The 23337-nt window shown below is 28.8% G+C and overlaps 1 protein-coding gene and 2 non-coding genes across 3 annotated transcripts; 1 reads left to right on the forward strand and 2 right to left on the reverse strand.

The window, feature by feature from the left end:
- Positions 1-6087: 6087 nt before the first annotated feature.
- On the forward strand, positions 6088-9158 carry LOC125810860 (cinnamoyl-CoA reductase-like SNL6). Its single transcript, XM_049490356.1, has 5 exons — positions 6088-6376; positions 6703-6884; positions 7735-7920; positions 8586-8739; positions 8817-9158. Exons 1-5 carry the CDS (start codon positions 6112-6114, stop codon positions 9110-9112), a joined length of 1083 nt encoding a protein of 360 aa, XP_049346313.1. The 5' UTR covers positions 6088-6111; the 3' UTR covers positions 9113-9158.
- A 772-nt stretch (positions 9159-9930) lies between these two features.
- LOC125811205 (small nucleolar RNA snoR77) lies at positions 9931-10070 on the reverse strand. Its single transcript, XR_007441903.1, has one exon. It is a non-coding gene; the product is annotated as a small nucleolar RNA snoR77 (small nucleolar RNA).
- A 63-nt stretch (positions 10071-10133) lies between these two features.
- Positions 10134-10231, reverse strand: LOC125811204 (small nucleolar RNA snoR1). The gene has a single exon (XR_007441902.1). It is a non-coding gene; the product is annotated as a small nucleolar RNA snoR1 (small nucleolar RNA).
- Positions 10232-23337: the final 13106 nt, after the last annotated feature.

Below are 23337 nucleotides of genomic sequence, written 5' to 3' on the forward strand. Positions count from 1 at the left end.
TCCAAAGATGGAGATTAATGGATTTTGCACTATATAGATTGATTATTCTTTATTTTTTTAGGTGCTTAAGAAGTAGTGTTTCTATTATATTATTTCCTTTTGAATTATTTATGTTTTGTAAAAAATGATTAGATGTGTAAGAGGACTTATGATTAAATGCAATTCTCTCCTTATTCTTTGTCTTTCTCTTTTTTTTGCTAGATAGTTTTCAACTTATTTGATCATATTTTGCATATTATAGGAGACATATCTATAATGAAAATGGTTAGACATTCTTGCATAATTTGATTTTACAAGGTAAAATAATTTGATATGTCTAATATAATTACAACTCTTTTTTTTGTTGAAATCATACATTTAATATTATTTGTTTGTGTTCGTGAAGATATAAATTCTGAGTTCTTTTTTAAAAAATATTTTATTTATTCTCTTTAGACCTCTATGTAATTCTTAGATAATTTGATTATATTATATTGATAACACTCTTCAAAAAATATATTTGTTCAGATAAATTTATCTCTCACTTTTTTGTTGATAATATTAGTTTATTGTGTTTGTGGGCTATAATATTTTAAAACATAGAAGCAGGAAATGAGTCAATGGATATCGATATGCTACTTAAAGAAATGCGTACATATACTTTCATAATCTGGTGTAACAATTTTTATTAACAAAAATGATAGAACAGAAGAATGTAAAGTTAATATATAATTTTGAAAATACATTTTGTTTTATTAAAAATAAATTATTTATTAATGTGTAAAATTGCAGTCTTTAAATTTTTCATTTTTGTTGTTTTCTAAGAGATTTCAAGTTGTTTATTAATAAGTCAAGTTGCAGTATTTATATTTTTCATTTTTGTTGTTTTCTAGGAGTTCTCAAGTTATTTCAAAATTGCGATTAATTTATAATTTTAAAAATACAGTTGATTTTCTTGCTTTCTATTTACTTATAATAAAATATTTGTCTCAATAACTCTAATTTGATTGTCTTTTCATTTTCTATAATTAATGTTCTTCATTAGTGTAATAATGAACAAATATTACTCCTATTATGTTACAAACAATTCCAAAGCCACATTCTTAATCCTCTTAATTATTGTGACTCTTTATTCTTAGGAATTTATTATATTGAATGTAATATTTATTTAAAATTTCAAATATACTTTTTAATATTTTTGTGTTTAAGCCAAGCAAAATTAAAAGAAATAGGAATTTGCATGTGTCATTTTTTTTGAATCTTTTTTGCATAGTGAATTCTCTTTTTTGTTCTCTTTTATGTTCCATTTTTAAATTTATTTTCTTACATTCTTTTGTTTTTCTAATATAACTTGTCCCAAAAAATAATTGGGTATCTCAACCTAAATATAATAATAATATATTAAGATATGGAAACTAACTAATTAAGATTGTTATTTTTCATCATTTAAATATGTAAGCTTATTTTTATTTAAAATTCAATTATTAAAAAGTTATTAATTAAATATTAAATTAATCTAATATTTTACAATAAAAATAATTAAAATATGTGATGATTGGGTGATGACGACGACAAGTAATAATAATTGTGGATAATGATTAAAAATAGTGTTGGCTAACAATGTAGTCATGGATGATAACTATTAATGGCAATCTGAGTTTACACATTGTCGAAAAATTATACTAAGAATATAATTAAAAAGATTACAAAGAAGCAGAAAAGAACGATCAGATTTCAAGTTTACATAAATATAGATAAATTATGCTAAAAAAGATCCCAAATAAAAAAGAAAAAAACAATCCCATCTCAAGTTTACATTCTAGTAGTTCTAATATTACCTTCTCTTTTTCTCTATGAAATTTATTTTTAATATTTACCTTTCAGAAGTATACATATACTGATTTCTTAATGAATTTCATATTTAACCTAAATATTTTCCATACCTTCTCTTCTATGATATTATGTGATTAATAAAAAATTTCTTTTATTAAAGTAATTACTGATATTAGTATGTAACTTTATTTTAATTCTTTTCATAATTGCGCATAGCGCAGCCAAGTACACTAGTTTAAGATATAAATTTGATCGATTTGATTTTTAAGTTCTTATCATTTAATCTAATTAATTTTAAAAACTATGATCCAAAATTAATATTTATCTTTAAAAATAATAAATATAGTTATTTTCATTTCATGGGTGTTAGGATCGCTTTAACATATTGACTATATGTTATAGAATCGAGTAGTATTAGTTGTAAATATACACAATTAATTTAATTATATAAAAAAATTATAGTAATATTATTATTTTTTAGGAATCTCCAATGTGACAGACTTAATTTTTTTTAAGGAGCTACTAATAATTATTTAGAAAGATGCCACACAATTTTAAAAGAAAAAAAAAAGATAACTATAAGATTTAAAATTTCTAACCTCAATTAAAAGATACATTTAATCTTCATCCATTGTGTGGTACTTTGAGACTTGCACATAGTTATAGTTAAGTAATTTTTAAAATACACACATATATATCACTAATTTAGAGAATTATATATATATATAGATTCACAAGGTAAGCCCACCTAGATACACCCATGATCCATAAACATTACTTCTACATCATTCTAGCAATGTACAGCCCTCGCTATTTAGGGAAAATTTTCAAAATGTCAATATTTTAACATTTAATAGGATCCATTGTCAACACTTTCAATATTTAGTCAAAATGTCAAAAAATAGTTTATTATGTATCGTATTTAAGTTTTTATTATTTGTTTTAATTGAAAGAATACAATTGTTAAATAGCAGAAATGAGAAATTTAGGGGAAAAGATAATTTTAAAAAGGAACAATCCCTTAAAAGTCTCATCAGTTACAAAGTTAAACTGAATACTTCATCGGCGACCCCATTGTTGATCAATTTTCTCATTATCGATATTCAAGATTCAATTGAAAATATTCAGATCAATTTATTTTGATTAAAATCTTCTTCTTTTTTCAGTTTGGTAAGATAGATTTGAACGAAATAAGACAAAAAAAAATTGTTGACAAACAACTTTGGAGATGGATTTTTCTGCTGGAAGTTCGATAAAATTGGTGGAATACAAATTGGACCATGTATTAGTTAATTGCTTCATCCTTAATCTGTTTCTAATTGATTATAGTTTTGATATAAATTTTATACATAATTGTAAATTGTATCTATTTTCATTGTAAATTGTATGTATTATGAACAACGTATGAATAATTAGTTTTGGTGGATTCGTTGAATTTTTTTGCTTGTTGAATACGAAAATAATAATGGATTGTTTGAAGACATGTTTTTTTCATTGGCTGTTTGCTTTTAATTTTTCAAATCAAATCGTATCCCTACGAAAAACAAATTGGAGCGAGTACAATTTTTTACGACAATTGTACTGTTTTCTGTTTATTGAACTACATTATATCTTAGAAACCACGTCATATAAATACAAATTTATACCATAATGTAACTTATAATCCACACCAGACAAATACAATAATTATTATGATATAATGAATACACCAAATATGCTATACTGATTTAAAATGAATACAAATGTATAAAGTTAATATGTATCTTAACTTGACTGGATACAAACAACACTCTTGCAATGTCCATAACTAGAAAATGATACACATAGCATAATGAATGCAAACACATGTAAATACAGTAACTTGTAAAGCTCATAACACAATCACAAACAAATATGCCATAATGAATACAAAACAATCAAATAATAAGGAGTGAATACAATCTGAAATATCAACACCATTTGTTTTAAAGGAATACAAATGTATAAGTTAATATGTATCTTTACTTAATTGGATACAAACAACACTCTTACAATGTTCATAACTGGAAAATGATATACATAGCATAGTGAATACAAAAACCTACAAGTACAGTAACTTATAAAATCACACAACACAAGTACAACAAATATACCATGATGAATACAAAACCATCCAATAAGAATTCATTAATACAATCTGAAATAGCATCACTATCTAAAGTATAAAAATATCCTTAATTTACTGAATACATACCAATGTACATACCTAGAAAAGGGTGATTCCAAATATGTGGTATTTTATCAAAACTAACAAAATATCCACAACAATATTTTGATCGTCTCTTCCATCATTTTAGCAGCGGATCCTACATTATCCGCTATTTCTTGAGTAATACGTAGGTTAAATGATGGAAAATCTCTAGAAAATTGTTGATTAAGTTGGATACCTCTAGTAATTCTCTTAAATTCTGCCACTGAAGAATGATTTGGAGTTTATCAAACCCTAAACGTGATTTCAACTACAGACAACAATTTTGAACGATTTAAAAAAAAATCATAAAACAAATCTTATATGCATATCTTAATTAAAGGGATTGTGTGAATATCTTTATCAAATATATTTTCCAATTTCTGGAAAAAAAAAAAAAACCAACAAGAAGGAACAGAGAGAGACAAACTTTGAAATGGAGAAGAATTGGAAGATGAAAATATGAGAGAGAAAATATTCACTTTTTTTTAAACATATGAGAGAGAATTAATTGAAAATTGTGTAATTAAGGTGAAATAAAATAGGAAGTAAATTAGGATACACAATCTTTTCTAAAATAATGATATTTTGACATTTTTACTAATATTTATAAAGTATGGAGGTTTTACTAATTAAGTTAGATTTTTTTGACTAGTTTGCTAATTTTCCCTGCTATTTATTGCCCTAAACAACTTTTCTAGTGTGTTAATTTATTGTTTTAGTTTTTACTCCCAAATTGCTTAGCTTAAAAATCAAGAAAATGACTTCCTTAAATAAATATTTGAAGTATCGTAGATTTTCATTACACATTAACCCGATTAATTCAAAAACATATAGTCGTTAAACGGAAAAAAGCTTCTGATCATGAATTTCTCTATTCTCAAAACATAAATCTAAAATTTTAAATAAGAGTGGAGGAATCTCATCATCCATGAATAGTATAAGCAATAAGTTGGTATTTACCTAGTTAATTCTTATTATTTATTTAAAATTTTATAAAAGAATAAGTATTTCACATATAATATATTAGAATTACGCAAAATTACCTAAGTAAAAATTTAAATAGTTAACAATAAGCGATTCATTTATACTTGTGTTTACACACAACCAACAAAAAAATTAGAATGACAATGTTTGTTAGTGAACTTGTTTAGCAAATAAAGAGATTCTGATTGCAAGTTAGTGTTTGCGAAATTAATAACAAAATTGAAATCTGAACTAGAAACAATAAAATTGGCTTAGGCTTAAAAGCAAGCCTTTGTGCCAAACATTGTTAAAGCCTTAAAGGTGCTTTATGCATGACAATACAGCCAAAAGCCAGAAAAAGAAAATAAAATAGACCCCGTCAAACAGGGGCATCTTAATATATTTGGTATTTTTAATTTAAAATTTAAATTTTTTTATCAAATCAAAATAGGAAAAACTATAAAAAAAAATATAAGAAATTAATTTGAGATCCAATTTCAAATCTAATAATCTAATAAAATTAATGTTCATAATCTATAAATTTAAAATTCTAACACTCTGTTTGGATCATTGTTACCCATTGTTTCATAATGTATTGTATTGTATTATATTGTACTGTATTGTATGATAGATACAATATTTGGCTAGACTATATTGTTTGTTGTTGTTTAATAACATTTTAATTGCTTGGTTTGATTATATGTACTGTATTATAATTTATATATTTACTAAAATATCCTTAATTATTCTAGGATAAGAGGTTTGACTAGAATTAAATAATATAAGGTAAAGGGTAAAATAGTAATTTGAAATATTATGTAAAGATATAATTGAAAAAAGAAACTAAGTAACAATGGAAACACACTAAATCGGTTATTCTATAAAATAGGAGTTTCATGGTTACATAACAACGAAATTTAACAATATAATACAATACATTTTAAGTAACAATTAAAATAAAAATTATATGTATAGTAACGATTTAATACAATACAATGGATAACAATGATCCAGAGGGTAATAGTCTACCCACTAACCAGAAGAATATATATAAGAAGTTACTCAGTAGCTTAGGCTAAACTAAGCTAAAGATACAAATTACAACCATGGGAATCGTGTGCCCCGATGAGAGCAAGAGGATTGAGATCGAAGAGTTTCGCCGGATGCTGCTATCTAACGCGGCGGTGCACCGGACAAAGGCCGGCGATGAATTCCAAAACCCAGGGAAATTGCCTGCTGCAAATCGACACAACCGTGAGCTTGAAGAGAAGAAGGTGTGCGTCACCAGTGGCGTATCCTTCCTTGGTATCGCCATCGTCAATCAACTCTTACTCCGTGGCTACTCTGTACGAGTCATCGTGGAAAAACAAGGTGTCATTTCTTCTCTTATAAGTATTTTTACTCATTCTAAATTACCGGAGAAAAGCAAAGATAGTGTGGATTTGGCAATTGATTTCCGGTGTGCTTCAGTCATCAACGCTTGTCACAATTCGTATGGTTTTTACTGGAACCGGGTGATTTCCGGTTTAATTTTCGTTTTCTTACTGATTTGATTTGATTTGATTTAGGTTTTTACAATTCATATGGTGGTTTGATTTCGTGTTTTAGAATGCTATATAATAAGTTCATCCTTTGGTGACTTCGCCTACTCTGTTTAAACTCAATTCGAGATAATTCCTAATATGTTATAAGTGCAGAGGATCTGGAAAAGCTAAGAGAGATGGAAATTTCTGGAGAAATGAGACAATCGATGAACACTGTAGAGGCAGTAATGGCGAGGCTGAATGATATCCAAAGCCTATCGCAGGCATTCAGCGGTTGTCGCGGTGTCTTCCACACTGCTGCCTTCGTGGACCCTGCTGGCCTATCTGGATATTCAGTAAGTCTTCCCACACAGTTTATGACACCAGAAAACATGGAAACGCATTTCTTATGATTTTATTTTAATAGTAATAACCAAAATTGAGTAGAAAAATTCGGTACAGTTTGTTAGAGAAGAGATCACAATTCCATCCACACTGCTAACTTTCAGCGCACAGTGCAATTCCCTTTCTTCCATTAACTCTAATGAAGGAAAAATTACCATTCCCTCCAAAGGTAAATACTTATCCGCACCAGACTATCTGTCAATACTTATACATATGACATGTATTTATTAGTTTGGGATAATATTTTAACTTAAATTTTCGCAATATAAACATTATGATATGTATAGGTTATAGTATTAGTGATAAGGAGTGGGTAGATTCTTTGTTCAAAACAAAATAGAAAGATGTTGACATCAGATGTATAAGTAATACGTAATTTTTTGGGGAAATTATTATTTTTCACCACTTTGAATCGACACCTACTCTTTGACGATGTTATTCTGATTATTATGATTGACGGAGCCTGAGTGCTATATGTCCCACACTCGCACCATGTCCATGTCAACTTCGATGTACACTACTACTTTTCTAGAATAAATGTCCCTATTTCATATGTGGCCCATTCCAACACCGGTAGTCTGGTCAAACATGGGCTACAGTGTAAAAGTCTCATTAATTATTGAGTTTATTAGCGCTTTTGGCAGCGATTATAATTAGCTATGCTACCAAAATAAAATGAACCATTTTCTGATATTTTAGTCATTTGTTAAGCACTTGCCTAACCTTATGTTACTAAGTTATGTGGTCCTTACGTTTATTTTGGAGGCGAAGTCTTGATTTGATTGTTACTCTTTTATGTAGAAATCAATGGTTGAAGTAGAAGTGTTGGTAACTAAGAATGTGACTCAGGCATGTGCAATAACACCCTCGGTCAGAAATTGCGTGCTCACATCCTCTCTTGTAGCCTGTGTATGGCAAGATATTAACTCTTCAAGAACAATTGATCATGATTGCTGGAGTGACGAGTTTATCTGCATAGACAAGAAGGTATTAAGTTATTTTATTTGGCGTTCTCTACCTACCCCCACTCCCATGCCCCACAAAAAGACTTCAATGTCACACATGTTAAAAAAAGTAAAATAAGACAAATGTAGGGTATGGTCCTCGTAAGATGATTGATATTCCTCCGCCTTTAATCAAATGTTTCATATTTTAGTAGTAGAAAAACTTTAAATAGGGAGTGGTAGTAGAATATCATCCATTAGTGAGCTGACCCAACGTGAGCTCTCTTATTGATTATAAATACTAAATAATTTGAAAAAGAAAAATCGTAGCAGCCCATTGAATAAGTACAGTTAATGATTAAAACAAGTTCTAACTTTACCAATCAGTACTCATTGTAAATAGTTAGCTCGAATTCCTTTTCAAGTAATATATTATTTGCGATAATTGCATTTTAGGTGAATCATTTCTACATGGTTAGTCCATTGAACTTAAAAATGTTAAGATAACAACGAAGCAACCACTAGTTCTCCACTAGACTGAAAATTAACAACCCATTAAAAGCTTATAATAGACCCTATCAGCTCCTTGCACGTTGCAAGATTAAAAGGGATTTCCCCCCTTTATTTTACTGTACATAATCAGCGCTAACTTAGTGCTGTTGTTTCTGTGGATATTAAATAACGTTATACTTGAACGAAAATTTGCAGCTATGGTATGCTCTGGGTAAGCTAAAGGCAGAAAGAGTAGCGTGGAACATAGCTAGGGAGAGTGGATTCAAACTAGCTACTATATGTCCTGGTCTAGTGACTGGTCCTGAATTTATCAGCAGAAATCCAACCCCTACCATTGCCTATCTTAAAGGTGATTATTAAGTAAATAAAACTAATTAGTAATATTTCTGAACTTTGAGCTAATAATTCCTAGTATGTGATTTCCAGGAGCTCAAGAAATGTTTAGAAACGGACTACTAGCGACAGTAGACGTTAACAGATTAGCAGTAGAACATGTACTGGTGTTTGAGGATATGAAGAACACATCATACAACAGATACATTAGCTTTGATCAAGTTATTAGGAGTGAAGAGGAACTTGAAAAATTAGCAAGAGAGACCGGAATAGATATTAGGACGACGAGATCAAACTCGAGGACTAATTCCTCAAACATTGTCAAATTGTCAAATGCAAAGCTTTGCGGCTTAATGTCTACAATACATAGATGTCATAACGAGTTCTAGTTCAAATCAATAGACTTATTTTACATACTGAATACAGAATCTCCTTTCCCTTTCTTCTGTATTTAACAACTTAAGTAAGAGTCAAGTATGATTTATTCTCTTTGAGTTCGTCAAGTATGATTTATTCTCTTTATGTTCGTCAAAATTATGTAAATTGAAGTGCCTCTGTTATATAATAGTTCACACTGTTTTATTTTGGGAGAAACTAATTCAGATTTCGTAAGAAGGGACAAATAACAACACGAAACACGTTTAACCCTAGTGGCGTTCTAATGATTTCACCTTACATCAAGTTGGTCACCTTTCAACTTTAATAATTTATCCACGAAATCATGTGGTGCTGCATTTTTCAAACAAGAGCTTTATTAACAGTAAAAAAGAAAACCACTTAATTTGACTTCAAATTATTTATTCAGATGGTTCCACAAGTTCAATTATTCAGATTACTGACTCTAGTAACCTCAACAATGACAATATCTGCAGGTAGTAACTTTCCCTCACTGCCAAATAAGTGTTTGAATAAACAAAAAGGTTGGATTAATATAGTAAGGTTAGAAATATTTGCGGTGGCATTGGGAGAAAAAAAAAAACCTATAACAAATGGAAAATACTGTGTTTTCATTAAAAATGAATCAAATTACACAGATCATGAATTTAATTCGTTATAATCCAAAACATTAAAAAGAAACGGGGGTCTGGTTCAAGTAATTAAATAAGTTATTTAAATATGTGAGGATTAAATATACCAATATTTTGATAGACAATTTCAAAAGAATTTAATTTGCCTAATTGATTATAAATTACTATAAGAAAGAAAAAATGTACTAAAGCTTACTAGACCAGCTTCAGAGATTAGTTAAAATCTCAGCAAATCTGAAGAGCAAAAGCAATTTTAATTTATGAGCAGATTAACACCTCCCTTTCCATATCCTTTTATAGGAAGAAAAGGGGGCTGCCTGAATTTCCACTCAATACATAAAAAAATAAAAGAAGAGGAAAAAGGGAATTAGGGTTAAGAAAAGGCTCAGATAGTTTGCTTAATTTGCTCAGCGAAGAGCTTTTTGAAGGCTCTTCTCATACAAGAGGTGTCAGAAATAAAAAAGCACCATCATCAAAGCCCTCAAAATACAAATAAACGAAAAAAAAAATCAAATCAAATCATATAGCAACTTAATTGTTGCAGTGACGAACTCAATGCAGCAATTTACATACAATGAAAGTGGAAGATGGAAAGGGTACTTATACAAGAACCAGCACGGCATTAGGGTTTTGACTTACCTTATGGGCCCTGCAGCCCAATAGTCCACTATACTCTGAGCCCGATTCATTTCACTTTACTTATGGGCCCAAACTTATTGCAAGGATTGACAATTTAATTGGGACAAATTACTAAAATACACAACACTTCTTTACCTATTATCAATATTTCTCATTTGCCTAATTTTTACATTTAATTGTATGAAATAACAAACTATTAATTCAATTTAAATATTATAGTCATAGTTTATTTTAATTATAATTCGCAGCAAACATCTCATTTTTTTGCCATTTGATTCGGTATACAATTAGCCATTTTCGGTATACAATTAGTCATTTTATATATTTCGGTATAAAATGTATAAAATGCGTTTGTGTTTGTATAAAGCGAGAGAAAAGTGTATATACAAATACAAATATATATATTTTCGTCTTATACACTTATAATTATACAAATACAGATCTTATTATAGAAATTACAATGAATAAATAATTTTATACAAAATTGAACAATTTGTATAAAATTGAATGTTTGTAGCAAATTATACAAATCAAAAGCTCCATAGCAAACATAAAATTTGTTATGGAGCGCAATTATGCAAATTATAGCTATAACATATAAATATGATTTTTATGTTTGTTATATGTGAAAGTTTTGAGAAAATTGTATGAAATAGCAAACTATTAATTCAAATTAAATTTTATAGCCATAATTTCTTTTATTTGTAATTTGTAGCAAATATTCCATTTTGTTGCCATCCCATTTGTATATCGAAATATACAAATGCAGGACCCATTTGTATACCGAAATATACAAATAGACCAAAATATACAAATGCATAACCCATTTGTATACCGAAATATACAAATGCATAACCCATTTGTATACCGAAATATACAAATGCAGGAACCATTTGTATACTGAAATATACAAATGCAAAACCCATTTGTATACCGAAATATACAAATGCAAGACCTATTTGTATACCTAAATATACAGATAGACTCAGATACATATTTTTTATGTATATGTATACCGAAATATACAGATTAATAGCCATAGCAAACATAAAGTTTGTTATAGAACATAATTATACAAACTATAGCTATAGCATACTAATATGATTTTTATGTTTGCTAAACCTAAAATTTGATCCTTAAACTTTTAATTTTGTGGCTCGTTTAGTGATAAGTTCTGGGATAAAGTATTTTTGTTAGTATTTAATTCAAAAGATATAAGTTTACAGAATTTTAGTATTATCCAGCAGAAAAGTAGAGAACTTAGGCATAAATAACTTTGTGGATTCTGAATTTAAACTAATGCCTCTATCAACATAAATTCGATAGGAATTAAGTTATATCATGTAAGAAATGATTTGTAGATTATGAAATTCTTCATGCATAACGTTCTAAACATGAGCTTATATCTCTATTTGTATAATTTTTTTAGGAACTAAGTTCAATAGAAATCAACGATAGAACTTGTTTTGTATAAATTTCTATCTACCTTTTTTTATGTTGTTTTTTTGAATGTTAGGGTACTTTTTTAATAAGCGAAAAAATTAAAGACCACACCAAATTAGGGTCATTCGTCCTAATATGCCAGTGTTGATTAGTTTGTAAGAATCTCATGATTGTCCTATTAGGGGCGGGAATAAATACGGAAAATCAAAAAATCGAATCGAACAGAACTTAATCGGTTCATCAGTTTCGATTTTTTGATTCGGTATTGATGTTATTTTTTCATTAGTTTGAATTCTTCAGTTCGGTGTTTGATGTAAGGGTCTCAAAACTTCGGTGCACCGAAGAACCGAACTTTTATTTAAAAATAATAAAATAATAATAATAAAAATAATAATAATAAAAAAAAAAAAAAAAAAAAATATATATATATATATAAATATATATATATATATATATATATATACATTCTTTTAACTACGAATAAAGAGTCAACTAACAATTAAATCATTCACGAACAAATCAAAGTAGCAAGAAATGTACAATTCAATAGTTAATTTCAAATATTAATTCTCTAGAGGAACCAAAACATATTTTTATCAATGTACGTTATGTAAAAGAATCCATCTCCGTCCTTGTTTTTCTTGAGAAGTAGTTGGATGCACAATGTTCTTGACAAAGATAAATATAGTCTCTTAGTTAGCACAATAGCATTCAATGGCCAGACACAATATTCCCAACATACTTTTAAAATTTTAAGTATCTTATACATTGATTTTATTCTCATTTTATTTTTCATTCACATCAAAAAACTGATTTAAAAATACTGAACTAAACCGATGTAGAAAAACCGAATCGGACCGAATTGGTTTGGTTTTGTATACAGTGCACATTTTTCTAAAACCAAAAATCGAAGAACCGAACGCCCACCCCTAATCCTATTTGGACACCATTATTTAATAGGTAATCACTTTTTTTTTTTATTTAGCATGATTACTCACTTCGAAATTACTTCAAACTTGACTTAACTTCTTTGATTGTAGGTTTAAAGTTATTTCAAAGTAACAGATTTTCACATGAATATAATTATGTACAGTTGGCCAAATTTAAACTTGTGACCGTGCTTTTTGAATTTCAAATAAAAGAGTTAAATGAACGAATTAGACTAAATTTGAATGAGTTAAAATATATCGACTTAATTAACTAACATAAAATTAGCTTTAAAAAGTTGGTTTAGCTAAAAATCCGCTTGGACATGACACGCCCAACTAAGAAAAAGTTATGTTGTGCAACCTAAAAATTATTCAACGGAAAAGGGTAAAAAATATCCCTGTATTATTCAAAAAGGTTTAAAAATACCCCTCATCCATCTATTGGGTTAAAAATACCCTTCAGTCAATCTTTTTGGTTTAATATTACCCTTTAAACTAACAACCTTCTATATTTTAATTAATATATTTAATAATTATTACATGGCGTCTTTCTATTGGATAAAGTTAATTTCCAACCCACCAAACTTTCTCCTACCCACTTGACCCATATTGACATTTCTTGACCCAAACCCAATTAAAAGATCCATCTAAAATAAAAATAGAATCTCTTCTCCCCTGAACCTAATTTCTATGTGGCAACTTTTCCTTTATCTCTTAATTCTTCATCATAAGCTTCTGTTTTCTTGATTCTATGGTTTATCGATTAGGTTTGTCAATGTGGTTGTTTAAAGATTTAATCTTTTTTGTTTCATGAACATACATTTCGTTGTTGGTGTTTGTTAATCTGATGAAATTCATGTTAATTGTTTGTTATCGATGAATTTATTTAAATGGGTCATCGTTAATTTCTGCTCTAAATAAGCTTAAATCTGAGCATCTTCTTTGTCGCCGAAAGCCGAAAACTTGAGTGAATCCTTCATCGTGAGCTTCTGTTTAACTGATTCTGTAGTTTATGGATTTAGATTGTTAATGTGGTTGTTCAAAATTTAATCTTTTTTATTTCATGAACATACATTCCGTTGTTGGTGTTTGTTAATCTGTGAAATTCATGTTAATTGGTTTAGAAGGAGAAGAGATGATATCTTTTTTATTTGTGATAGTATTTTTTAATTGGGTTTGGGTCAAGAAATGTCAACATGGGTCGGGTGGGTAGGAGAAAATTTGATAGATTGGAATTAACTTTATCCAATAGTAAGACACCACGTAATAATTATTAAATATAATAATTAAAAAATATAAGGTTGTTAGTTTAAAGGGTAATATTGAACCAAGAAGGTTGACTGAGGGGTATTTTTAATCCAATAGGTGGATGAGGGATATTTTTAAACCTTTTCGAATAATATAAGAATATTTTTGGCCCTTTTTCGATTATTCAAATACAAAATTATGTTGTATTAAACCCATAAGATTTTGGCGGTTTGGGTGGCCATCAATTTTTGAGCCACTTCTGGTATTTTTTATTTGGCGTTCTATATATATATTAAAGTCTGGTTAATTTGAATTTGTACCACGTAAAGCCTTATTTGAAAGAAACGCTCTCCACCAACTACTTTTCCACATCTAGAATCCAAACTCAAAACATTTGATGAGATAAGAAACAACTCAATCAACTGCACCACATTTTTTGAAAGTCTTTTTACTCATTTTTCTCACTTTGGTTAAAAGAGAAGAAGCCAAGTCCTTGGGGTGGGGAATGGTCTATTATATTATTACAAACTCTGCACATAAGCAGATATTATAGTACTATATTATAACTGATCAGAAAGATGCTTAGCTGTATTCTACATTTAATAAACTGGAACTTTAATATTTGTTCAAACTTCAATGCTATAGAGACATACATATACTATATTATACTACTATTTGTAACTAAGCTCCATAAACTATCATTGCAGATATTTGTAGCAGCATCCCCAATAATTTTACCGATAAAAATTAGTAATTTTTACTTAGATTTTTTATTTATATTTAAAAATTTACTAACTAGCTATAAATAATTTATTCAAAACTCAATATTTTGTCTTTTCTAAAATTGAAAATCCATAAACACAAATTCATGTTTGTTTGTCTTCTTTTCCATTTTTCATAAGCATGGACCATGGTTTTATCAATGTATTCATGTGTTTGGATTCTTCATCAAAATGGAAAAATATTATATGATGCTGGTGGGAGGAAAATGATTCCAATGTAAGAATTAACTTGAAACAAGTATATTTATTTCATTAACAAATATAGTACTCCAAATCTCCAACTATCCAATTGCCAATTTATTATGCGACACACTTATTTCTTTAACTATGTTTCAAAAAACAAAAAGGACTTTTTTAAGTTCACAAAAAATTTAAATTTAATATTCTCATTTTATGTTATTGAGATTTTATAGTCTTGCAAAATGTCTAACACTTATTTTAAAGACAAGATTCAAAACTCTTACTTCATATCTAAACTGTGTGCGCACTCTGTCAAAATTGTGTCACATAAATTATATAGATAGAGAGAATGATACGTATCTTAATTGCTAAGATTAAATTGTTTAATTTGGTACGTAAAAATATTGTGTGGTGAGTAAACATACTATTGTAGCATTGTATTCTTTCATTATTCTCTTTCCTTTTTTTTTACTAGGTGAAATTTAATTTGTAATAAAACTAACAAGAGGGATTTATTTGAATAATAACCATTCCACACTTTAAACTTTAAGGTTGTGGATTGCGACTCACTAAGAGATCAAAGGTGGTAACTCCTGCGGCTGGCAGGGGAGGAGGGTATATAAAAATAAATACTCTAGTAAATAATTTTTTAAATAAAAATTGTAATGAAAGGCGTGATAGCTATTTTAATTTCCTTATTTTTATATAAGTTGGTCATCACATATCCACAAATGACCATACAATTTTGCTTTATAAAAGATTATTATTTTACAACTATTAAGTATTTGTTAACAACTATATATCGTGCAATCCATCAACTTATTATCTTCTTGACTTGTAGCCTTTTTTGTGTTTTTTTAATTATTTTTTTTCTGATTTTGAAAAGCACCTGGCCCTTTATAAAATCCTATTATTATTTTTTTACTACATAAGTAAACCAATTACATCATCGAAAGACAAAAAGTAACTGTATTTCTTCTTTAATTAATATCTTTCATATGCTTGGACAAAACTTTCTATCTTTAGAAAAATAGCTTTTGAAAAATATGAAATATAAGTTAACCCTTAAAATTTGTTTTTAATACTACATTTGTTGAGTGTACAACTTTTTAGCAGTTAATAATAGCAAGTTCACGTGAAAGTTAATCTAAAGTTCCTAGTAACTTTAATAATCTTGATTTCTTCAATATTCGTTTTATATCTTTGTACTGACAGGCAAATACTTAATTGGACTTGCTTATATCTATTTAAAGTATATATAATTAATGTGGTGTTCGAGCATATCAATTTACGTGTATTTTGATTAATTTTACTAGATATTTTCTCAATATAGATATTGAGCTTGAGTAACTTTATATACTATAAATTGAAATTTAAATAGATAGAAAAAAATCACTTAGCATTTTTTGCCTTCACTTAAAAAATACTAGTAAAAAACTATTTGCACATACAGTTTACACCACGTCAATATAATGATGGAAGAAATGTGCTTTGCACGTATATTTAGCACTTAATTATGGTTAATTAGTGATATATTTTTACTTTATTAAATTATCTATAAATTTATATAACTTGATGTAAATATTGGATGAGAATATATTATATTTACCGAAAATATTGTTGAGTAACAAATTTATGAACTTTAGGATCCATGTTGAATATTAAGAATATATTTTTTAAAAAGTAGTCGGATCTGGGAAACATCACATGTGGAATCTCTACACTACACATTGGGAGTAGAATTCTTGTATTTTAATTATGTCTATTCACTGATCTCACCTCGTGATCATACTATTTAATTTAGTGATATTAGGTGAGGATCTTGACCTAATTAATTACTCATACTAATTAGGAAAAATTACGGAGAACATTAAATATTTAGCCTATATTAGATACTATAGCTATAGTTTAAGAAAATTGTAATTCGTGGCTACGATTTTCCCAATTTTTGTTATTCGCCTAATTTGTATAAATTTAAAATTTGTATAATTTGGCTCCTAATTATATAAATTTAGAATTTTATATATGCTTAGCTATTTGTATAAAATTTATGAAAAAATCATAATAAATTACCATGTTTATATATTGGCAAGCGACATATACAAACGGAGTTCTGAAAATTTTCTAAATGTATAAATACAAAATTTATATATATTTATTCAGTTTGTATATTCGCAAGCGAAATATACAAATGAATAGAAATATACAAACTGCAACCTCCATAACAAACGAAACTATATCTATATATAGAATATAATTTGAAACTATCGCTATAGAGCCTTATTATGTCTATTATATTTCTAATTTTTTCTCAATAAATTAAGGCACCCATTATACAAATATATAAATTAAACTTCAGAATTTGTTTCGAAATGAAGAAGAAACATTTTTACTCAATGCTAACCTACGTACGATATTGAAAATAAAATAAAATAAAAAAATGTTATTCCTCGATCAAAATTACTGTGGTAAGGACATAGAGATGGAGTTGTACAATAGAGATATCAGTAGTAAAATTGGAGATAAATACGATTTGAAGTTTATCAATTCAGAATTTTAATTTTAAAGTTATTAATTTTCAATTTAATAATTTAGTTATAACTTATATACATAATATCAAATTTAATACACATACATTAAAGCTACTGAATTCTGACGGTTTTACCCCGATACGTCCTCGAGTAAAGACAAACACGCTTTGTTATCAGCATGACCTTCTCCCACGTATGTTTTTGAAAGGACTTTGAATAATTTGCTAATGACTACTTAGCTTAGTTTATATTTATATCGATTAAATTATTAGCGGTAGTAATATATACTATATATTTTAGGGAGGAAATAAAATCTTTTACCCTCTTATAATAATTTGATTACACATAAGATCATTTATAAGGAAAAAACGAAGATATCTTATAAAGAACATAAAATTTTAAAAGTTCGACATGTATATATTTGTTTGTATTGCGTACATAATCATTGTATATATTTTTTTCAATATTTCAACTTCCTTTCGTTAATAAATACCATATCAAATAATGAAATTTTATAAATTTATCCAAAATATATGTAATTTAGGTTATTATTACCCAAGTACTCACATCCCTAACAAACGTTAAAGGCTTATTTTTTACGACTTGACTTGAATCAAAACTACTCAATACTTATGTTTGTGAAAAATATATAACGAGTATCTCGTAAATAGTCGAGGGGCGTGTTAGCTGAACATTCATCATTGCTAATAATAATATTTGACAAATAAGGGAAGTGATGGGTGATGGGAGTAGTGATAGTACTTGTAGTATGGTATTGTCTACTGACAATTCAATGCAGAGAAGAAGAGATCAAAGTTCTGTGAAAAAAAGATTATGTTGGATGGAAAGACATGAAATAAAAGGGGAATGTAATTTACGACAATTCCAGTGGAAGATGAACAAGTTTCACTAACTTGGATTCTGCTTGAAGGGTCTCTGTCTATATTGTCACTTCTCTTACATTCCCTTTCTAAGCTATGTTTTGTTTTCATTCTTGTGCCAACTTTTCTTTATCCCCACCAACAACACTCTAAAAATTAACTTATTCAAATCAGGTGTTTACATCTATTTTTTGTATACAAGTTTGTTTGTCACTTCATCATGATTAAATGATATACTACATGTATTCTTAAATTTGGTGGAATTCGGATACATATTCCCAAAACGTATTGATATATCGCGTTTCGGTTTCGGATACATCCCGATACATCGCGTCTCGATTTCGAATACATCAACGTCTTGGTACATTGCGTCTCTGTTTCGGATACATCAACATCTTGGTACATTGCGTCTCTGTTTCGGATACATCAACGTCCTAGACTCCTGGTACATTGTGTCTTTGTTTCGGATACACCACTCAACATCCCAATACATCGTGTATGTTCGGATACATCCCAAAATGTCCTAATACATCACATTCCGATTTCGGATACATTCCGATACATCAGGTCTCGATTTCGGATATATCTCTCAACGTCTCAATACATGAGGTAAAGTGAAATTGAGACCCTTCTACCCTTGCTCGGATAATAGTAACTCCAAAACAACCAAATCCGAAGTACCCTGAATTAACTAAGTAGCACCTTTTTAAGGTCACATTTTAAACTACTTTTAAGATATTCCATTTGTTTTCTCCTCATTGCACTCTAGAAACTAGAAAAAAAGAAGTAAAAAGTAAAGAAAAAGGATTGTTTTTTTTTAGGGGGTGGGGGTGGGTGGGTGGAGAATGGGGTTGGGTGGGTGGAGAATGGGGTTGGGGTGAGATGTTGCCCAAAGTGGTTAAATATGTAATAGTGAAATGAATTTTTCACCATGTTCCATAGAGAATATGGCTATCTACTGAGTTCTTAGGCAGTCAAACTGAGCAGTAATTTTTTCCCTGTATTTCTTTTTTTGGGGATTTTTTTTTTCACCTTGTCCGTTCTAAATACACCTCTCTACCCTTTGGAATCACAAGAATATATAAATTGTATGGCTAAAAATATTTACTAGTATTATTTGCTTTGGGTACTTTGATTTTTTATTCAATAACTAATTTGCTTTTGATACTTTGATTTTTTATTCTATTTGATTAGATACAAAATTTATAATATATTTTGGCGATAGTACTAAAGTGTCAATGTAATGATTGAAAAGTTAATTTAATCACAAATATCATGTCAAAGTTAAAGATATTATAATTAAACTATGAATTTGACTTGTATAAAGATATTAGTGATGACGGAAAGGGTCAGTAAAATAGTTGTTAGAAAAGAAAGGAAGTATTACGCCAAACCTAAATTATGAATATTTAAAGGTTAAGTTTTAGGTAATAGACATGTCAGTATCACTCTTTTACATCATCGGCAGGTCATCTTTTAACTATTATAATGATAATGAGTATCATAGTAATTCATTACTAATATTTTTTTTTTTATAACATGGACATATAAAAAAAGTTATTTATATTGATCAAGCATACACGACTATATTAAAGAAGAATAGTGAGTTTATTATTATTGTTGACTGGTGATTTTTTATTAAAAAAAATGTATTTGAAAATTTATAATAAAATGTAGTCGTAAACATTTATAAGCTATGATTTACTTATTTGATAATATTTTGTAAGAGTTGGAAAAGTTTTCATAAGTTATGAGAATTTATGTTAACGATAAAAATAATTTAAGAAATTCAAATTACATGTCCAAATAAAATTTCAACTTTCAATCAACATTATTTCAAATCATTGAATTTCATAAACAGTCTTTCTACCTTGAAGTGGTAAGGTTTGCATATAATCTATCGTTCCAAACCCAGTTTATGAGATTTCACTTGATAAGTTATTGTTGTTGTTATAATCATGTTTAAACTATCTATGAGAAAAACTAGGTAAGGCTCGAGGGGTCACCTGAACTCTCTTTGGCAAAAAATTAAATTTTATACATGATTAAATGTAATATTATAAATATTTTATGTATATATAGTAGAAATTGTAACTTATTTTAAAATTATTTGTATTTATTTATTTTTCATATTTTGAACTTCCTAGTTAAAAAATATTGTCTCTCCCATTGGTCTTGAAATTTAAAAATAGTTAAAAACGAGGGAGCACTATTTATTGGTACCTTTAAAAGAGTCAAAGACGCTCTCAAACTCACAGCATACCAAATTCCCTAAAACTGATTCTCCCTCACTCTTTTTAATTTCTTTTCAAATACTATTTTTATATGCATATATATAAAAATATATGTGTATATATATCTACTATTTTTACAAAACTTTTATGTATCTATACATTTTAATTTTTTTTAAGTAATTGTTAATCATCATTTGATATTTGTAATTTTCATGAAAGAAACTAAAAGAAGTATGGAGGATATTTACCCTGCATCTCCGGTAGCAGTTGCACGTAACAAGAGTACTGGCAACGTGATGAGTAGTACCAGTACTCCTTCAAGAAACTGCTCAATAACCGCCGTGAAAAACCACCGCCACATGGCTACCGTCGTCGACGACGATAACGACGGCGACGGCGACCCGATTGAATGTACGGGGAAATCGTGCAAGTCATGTACAGCTGGAGTTGTAGCCGATTGCGTTGCATTATGCTGCTGCCCCTGCGCCGTGATTGATATTTTAGCACTGGCGTTTCTCAGGATCCCGTGGATGATGGGGAGAAAATATTTGGGGAAAAGTAAAAAATCGGAAAAAAAGAAGAAGAATAAGAATAAGAAGAAGAAGGAAGAAGAAATGGAGAAGAGTTACAGTTATCGTGATTGCGTTACGTATGAATTGGACAGTATAGATGGAAGAATTTCAACAAGATCAGTTAAAGATGAAGAAATCGTTAAAGGAAATTTGAAGAAATCATTGGGAATTGTAATTGGGGAAGAAGACAAAAACAATACTAGTGCTAAGTTTGATGTAGAACAATTTTGGTTAGATTTGTATGAACAAGTTGGTCATTTGGGATTTGGCAGAGTTTCTTACACTGGAATCCCTTCTCAAGGTAATACTGGGTAACTTTTTTATTTCTTCAAGCATTCAGTGTTTGAAATTTGCACGGTTAAAAAGTTCAGTATACAAAGTACAACTTTATTCTCAGAGTTCGAACCTGAGACTCCATTGTATCTCCAATGTCTACAGCATTGTTCAGAAATGGGAGAATCATGAACAGTGAAAAGGAAAAAGAGCAATATAGCAGGATCAGTATTATTAGAATTAGAATATTTTGGGGTTTTCAACTGTAAAAAACCACCAATTTGTATCTTGTATTTGTGAATTGTACAGTTTATTGTATGTTCTTTTTCTTTTATCACAGTGCTATTTTGTTGCCTTGTTCTTTATATCTAAAGTTTTCTTTTGATTATTTCAGAAAAGATAGGGTATAATAAAACTATCTATTTAAATCATATGCATAAATTTGCCTTTTTTAAGATAACCTATCTTTGTTTTGTTCTTAAATATTAGTTACTAGTACTTCTGTTTTTAAAATGAAGGGAAGTTTCTTCTCCATATTTGCTTAATGATTCCCCAGTTTGCATATTAGCATCAACTTAATGTAACAAATTAGATATGAATTGATTGGCATTTGGGCCCAAGGGTGGGGATGGAACAGTTGCACAACATGATTATGTTTATGTTATAGGACACTGCAAGATAAAATATGATGTTTTCTTCCTACGATCTATGTTGTTGCTTCGTTAAGAAAGAATATGCAATCTGTTGAGTTACTACAAAGAAATAACTACTACTACTAGAATGACAAACTGCAAATAACTTCGAAAAAGAACCACATGAAAATATGGCAAAAGGGCCTCCCTTTTCCACCTAACTCCACAAAAGAGGCCCAAACTCGTAATTGACAACAATAAAATGCCGAATAGATATCATATTGCAACATTATCTCTACAGAATTTGCAATCAATATAATTAAAACTTGTAAATCTATTGGCAATGGATTGCACCTAGCTACCAACCCAATCAATCAATATAATAACAAATCTTGACTCATAGTATTATAGCAGACGTGTGGTCCTCTTACATTATTAGTGCTAAAATTGCTTTTTTATTTAAGCACGGAGAGACAAGAGAATCCTAATAACAAATTGTGTTTTTATCAGGATAAAGTTTGTTTTTTTTATTTTCCAGATCATTCTTCTTTTCATTGTATTTTCATGTTTGTTCTTGATATATAATGTCATTGAAAGGACAACCCAATAATTAAGTGGTCATAATTAATCCGAAATAGTAAATGCCATGATATTGAATATTAAGCGTTCTATTCATTTTTGGTTCTACTCGACCTTCCTTGCACCCTTGTAAACAATTGTGGAAAAAATAAATAATAACCATTATTCTTTTGGAAAAATAACGTAGTTAATTCGAAATGGTAATAATAGATATTATTACAACAATTATAGTTCTGGAACTTCAATAAATGGAAATAATAATAGTAATAAATATTCTTCAAACATGTTTTGAAACTTACTACAATTCACTTTGTGCAAATCCTGAAATAATCTTTTCTAAAATGTCAGATAGCTCGTTTAATGGAAACTGGGGTGATATCCAAATCAAGAGTTGCATAGCTTGTTTACAGCCTTATAGCTCCAATCACTGTTTGGAAAAGATTATGAGCCATTATTATGTCAAACTTACTGAATGTACTCTTTGACTCCCTCAAAATGACTTAACTGTAATTGATGTATTCTTAACTGTTTGGACAACACGTTTCTTCGCTATCTGTGCTTCGATATCATGGTTAGCAGAACTTTGAGACTGTTCTTGGCTTAGCACAGATGCAGCTTATCACAGACATTCATTGGCACCCGGAAGGTACATTCCGAGGTAAC

This window comes from Solanum verrucosum, unplaced genomic scaffold (assembly GCF_900185275.1).
Source record: "Solanum verrucosum unplaced genomic scaffold, falcon-dt-bn FXZP01000032.1, whole genome shotgun sequence".
Classification (NCBI taxonomy): domain Eukaryota; kingdom Viridiplantae; phylum Streptophyta; class Magnoliopsida; order Solanales; family Solanaceae; genus Solanum; species Solanum verrucosum.